This window comes from Rhipicephalus microplus, chromosome 1 (assembly GCF_043290135.1).
Source record: "Rhipicephalus microplus isolate Deutch F79 chromosome 1, USDA_Rmic, whole genome shotgun sequence".
In the NCBI taxonomy this organism is placed as follows: Eukaryota; Metazoa; Arthropoda; class Arachnida; order Ixodida; family Ixodidae; genus Rhipicephalus; species Rhipicephalus microplus.
This window is the reverse complement of record NC_134700.1, coordinates 30,413,053-30,418,189: the sequence shown is the minus strand read 5'-3', so window position 1 is coordinate 30,418,189 and position 5,137 is coordinate 30,413,053. Positions and strand designations below refer to the sequence as shown.

The window sequence follows — 5,137 nt, the reverse complement described above, 5'->3', positions numbered from 1 at the left end:
ATCCGCATTACCGTTACATACTCCCTTCCGATGTTGTACCGACACATGATATCGCTGTAAAGCCAGCGCCCATCTTGTTAATTTCGCCCCGTGCGGAGTCGAAGTTGTAAGGTACGACAGCGGATTGTGGTCGGAAACGACGTTTACTATGGCACCGAAAAGCCAGTAGTCAAACTTCTTTAAGGCCCATATTATTGCGAACCCTTCCCTCTCAATTGTCGACCAACGCATCTGGGTCGGTGAGAAGCGGTGGCTTGCAAAGGCGATAGGCTTCTCTTCTCCCTCGGCTGACATTTGTGCCAAACATGATCCCGCCGCCGTAGCTGATGCGTCTGTGAAAAGCCAGTAGGGCTGAGATGGCTCAGAGGTGTTTAGCGCCACGGCCTCGCACAAAGATCGTTTGAGAGTCTCAAATGCCGCCTGAGCTTCCTCCGGCCAGGGTATCTTATTAGGTACCGCTTTCTTTGTTAACAGCGTGAGCGGGCTCGTCACCTCTGCATAACCTCGGACGTACTCTCGATAGTAGCCGCAAAGTCATAACCGGCTGCGTAGTTCCTTCTTGGTGCGCGGTGGTCCCAAGTTCTTAATTGCTGCTATCTTTTCTGGGTGTTCTGGGGTTGAAAATTTTGGCATGCAACCCAATTTCTCCAGCATCGTTTGCGTGAGCTGCGATTTGAAATTAGTGCCCTGATCGGAGCAGATCATCTCCGGAACGCCTGTGCGACTGAATATCTCAATCAGTGCATCACAAGTCGCCTTAGCTGTTAAAGAGCGCAGTGGGATCACCTCTGGCCACCTCGTGCAAAGATCCACTAAGCACAGTGCGTACTTATGCCCTCTCGCTGACGGTGTGTCTAGGGGTCCGATCACATCTACATTGACAACTTGGAAAGGGTGCTCGGGTCTAGTGAGCGGAGTTATAGGCACTTTATCCGTGCGACGCTTGTCTGAACGAATTTGACATTCATGGCACGAACGACAATGCTCTAATATCTTCTTCGCCATACCCGGCCAAAAAAAATTATACCTAATGCGAGCTCTTGTTTTCTTTGACCCTAGGTGCCCCCCGCATAGTGACTCGTGTGCTAAGTGCATCACCTCTGTGCGCTTATCTTTGGGGACAACTAGCTGACTCACTCGAGTGCCTGCTATTGAGTCGCAGTGGTATAATAGTCCGTCTGAAATAAACATGCCGGATTTCCCACTACGCGCATCTTCCCAACATTTCTTTAGCGTAGTGTCACCCAACTGCACATTGCGGAACTCTACTCTTTGGCCTAATGACGCCTCCCTTTCTCCATCAGTTTGCGCCTCTTCCCCGGAATCATCTTTCTCCTCCAAAGTAAGATTGCAGGCAACTACCTTTTGTTTCTCTACTGCTCGTTCCGCCTCGTGAGCAGGCTCGGCCGGCGCTCGACAGGGTGCCAGAGGGCTGCTGGCCTTCAACAAAAGCTTCCAATCGTCCTTGGTCAACAAACAATCTGTGCCCTCGACGAGTTCATCAGTTAACGCGCAGAGTAGGTCGACGTTCTGAGGCTCCGTAACCTCTCGCGGGCTATTTAATTTGACCGGTAACGTAGCTAGCCTTGCTTCGATAGTTTTACCGAAAGCGGACACCAATCTTACCGTGCCAGATGGCTCTACCACACTTCGCGGAAGCAGACTCTCCCGGATGACGGTTATCTCACTCCCCGTATCCAAAATCGCGTTTGCGGATATGCCTGCATATGATACAGGAATTAACTGCAGTTTATCTGTGCCTTCACCCTCGTGTTTCAGAGACTTCACCTTTGCGCTAAGTACTCCAGTAGGTATTTCAGTATCCGTCTCGTGGGATAACGTTACCTTTTGAACTTTCCGCTTTGGCTCGGTAGCCTTCTTGGGGTTGTTCTCCTTATCACTAGCCTTCGGGCACTCTTTAGCGAAATGGCCTGAGCCGTGACATAAGTGGCATTTCAGAGCCCCTTTCTCAACTCGTGTCGCCGGCTTCTGCCCCATTTCTACAGTTGGTTGCTTTGAAGCACGCCCTTTCCCTTTCGCTTGCTCGAAAGTTTGAAGCACTTTCGCGATCTCAGTTGGCCTAAGCCATCCCTCGCCTTCCCTTAATCTCACATACTCAAGACCCTCCGTACTAAGGCCCGATTTTATGCGGTCAGCAACTATGAGTTCTGCCATCACTTCTACCGTGTCGGCTTCTCTCACTTGGAGGTAGTATGAAAAATAGGTTTTCACGCGGGACGCGAACTGTGCCCACGTCTCTTCCTTACGTTTTACGGCTCTTTCGAACCTCAGCAGGTACTCTGCCGGAGAAAGCTTCAGTTCCGTCAGCACTGCTGCTTTAACTGACTCATAATCTGCACTCTCTTCAGGGTTGAGGTTACGCAGTAGGTAACGGACTCGCTCAGTTAGCGCTGGCATAACCAAATGCACGCGGCTCTCGTGCGGTACCTGGTAAGTAGCAAAAAGTTTTTCTACTTCCTCAAACCATAGTGGGACATCCGCGTCACTCGGCAGGCGGAACCCTTTTAGCACTTTTGCACATTGCTGAACAGAATCGAAACCCAGGCGCCTCTGATCACCCGTCTCCGACCCAGAGTTGAACAACGTGCCATTGAGACGTTCCGCGTTCATTCTAGCCTGCAATAAATTTTCGTACTGAATCTGAAGATTGAGTTTTTAAATTTCAAGCTCGAGCGTTCTCGCTTCGCTTGATTTCGGCAAAACCTGAGATGCCTGCTGCATCGATTCTTGCCTCTGAGTAAGCACTGTCGTCTCATTTGACTGATCAGAATTTTGAATACCATCATTGGATGATTCTCGACTCCGATTCACATCTGCCGCTCTCGTACCCTCATCTTCATTAGACTCCATTGTTTTAGCACCCCCGCGTGTTCTCACCATGTGCTCTACACATAAACTGCCATGCCAACTAGAAAAGAACGCAAGAAATCCTGCTCACCCTTTGCTGTATGCACTGTCGTTCCCGGATCTCCTCCACGGTGCCGGAGTTGGCTGCTGTGGGAGCGTCTCGACTTTGCCGCTGGTGTCTGTTGGATGCCTTGCCCCTCGGTCCTCTCAGCGCTGGTCCAGTGTATGGTGCTGCAGAGCTCACCGATCCATGTCGACTGCGCCAGTTAAGTTTTCCTTTTTGTTGGTTGATCTCCTTGATGTGGATTGAAGTCCCGTCAAGGAGATGATCGGTGTCGATGAAGCAGGAGGCAGGTTTGAGGTAATGAAAACTTGAAGGTATATTACAGCGAAATATTTACAGTCATATGTACATCTTGCCGAAGCACACTCATGATAACACAGACATCAACAGCGTCTTACTCTTCTACTTAACTTTTATTAAGTTAGAGCCTAGAACACTGTTACTACATACAACGTACTTAGTCTCACTGTTCGACCACCAAGTGGTTACGGCCCAGACAAAAGTTGCATCGTACGGAGTCGTACTGATCTATCATTTAAGTGATTGCAGCCTCGACTGAAGAGAAACGGATTCCCCCCAGTCTTAAGCATCTTGCGGTAACAAAGAAAAAGGGGAGGGGGCCACTGCTGGTCCGCCTCAACATTCTCTCATCCAATCTGTTTCCACTAAGATTTAGTCACTCCCTACTGGGCTGACCTTACTCTCGACCGCAGCGCTTCTACAGTTTAAACAGGCGTTTTGGTGCTCTTTCCCATCATGTCTCTCTCTCTCCACCTCCCACGCGCTCAGGAATTCTAACGCTCGGGAGATATCGGCATTGTAGACCCGGTAGATTCATGCCCTTTCCCACACCCAGCGAGCCGAGACGAACCTCCAAAGCCGGAAATTGAATGATTGCGCGCGGAACGTCATTGCCCCCGCAGGTAGCAAGCGGCCTTTGACTTTCTCCGCTTACCTTGTGCTCGGGTCGTGCATCGCTGCGAATTTGAGCCGATCGCCAGAACAGAGCGTGTCGCCTACTCCCACTGAGCTCGCGCCCGGCAGCCGAGGCAGGACGGGGTCGCTTAATCCCATTGTCCGCTTGCCCCCTGCAGCGGCGACTTGTCTCTAAACCACAAACATTCCAAGCCGGTTGGCAAAGCGGGTTCGTTTCACATTGTGTGTTTGTCCCCAGCATCGGAGGAGACGGACGTAGTTTGCATTCCAGAGGATAAGTGGTGTATAGTTACACGGCATACCGAGAGAGAGTTGAGAAAGAAGCTTTGAATAACGTAGCTTCTGGTGCTGTCCCATCCGCACGATCAACTCATGAGCGGCAAAACACAACAGGAAGCATTACAGAAAATAATCACAGGGAAACACCGGAAAGCAATCGTATACACAGACTCATTATGTTCACAATGGCATTACGTTTAAGATCCGAGTGTGAACCGTTACTTGGGGGTATACTGAACATGATCGTATTAGACAAAGAGATTGTGATCATTCGTTTCTGCTGGGTACCAAGCCACATAAGGATTCCTGGCAATGAAAAGGCAGACAAATGTGCGTCCTCAGCAGCTCATACAACGGTTAAGCAAATCAACATTCTCATTAAAGACAGCCTGCGCACTATTCGCATAGCTTTATCATTAAAATGGCAGCAACAGTGGGACTCCTGCACAAGTAACAATTTCTATCTGGTGAAACCCATTGTGAGTGAATGGAAATCGTGCCGGCATGAGGAACGCTTCATAGAGGTTATCCTTTGCAGACACCGCATTTGGCACACTCACCTCAACCACAACTTTTTGCTCAAAAGGAAAGACATGCCACAATGTGAAAAATACAAACAACCATTAACAGTTACGCATATCCTAATTACTTGTCCTTACATAGCAACAGGAAGACGAAAGTACTTCGGAGAACTTTACAAATGTCAAATGCCGATACACCCGAGTCTCATTCTTGGTGAGGACCCAATAAATCCCCATTGTAATGTTTTCAATTTTCTGAAATCGGCTTTTTATATAAACTTTAGAGCTATTGGTTACTATCAAACACCTTGTGTTTGCACTGCTTGGCCTCAGTTGCCCTTACGCCAGTAAACACAATATAACTAACTATTATTGCCTTCTGTTGTTTTATTTGTTTAATGTGCTTGACGGCCACAAAAATCGCATAATCTTCGCTGTTGAAAATTCTTGATCAGAGTGCAGAACGCCA

The 5,137-nt window shown here is 48.9% G+C and overlaps 1 protein-coding gene across 1 annotated transcript; it reads right to left on the bottom strand.

The window, feature by feature from the left end:
* Window positions 1–534: 534 nt before the first annotated feature.
* Window positions 535–2,631, bottom strand: LOC142765224 (uncharacterized). Its single transcript, XM_075865899.1, has one exon. The coding sequence runs from the start codon at window positions 2,629–2,631 to the stop codon at window positions 535–537; it is 2,097 nt and encodes a 698-aa protein (XP_075722014.1).
* Window positions 2,632–5,137: the final 2,506 nt, after the last annotated feature.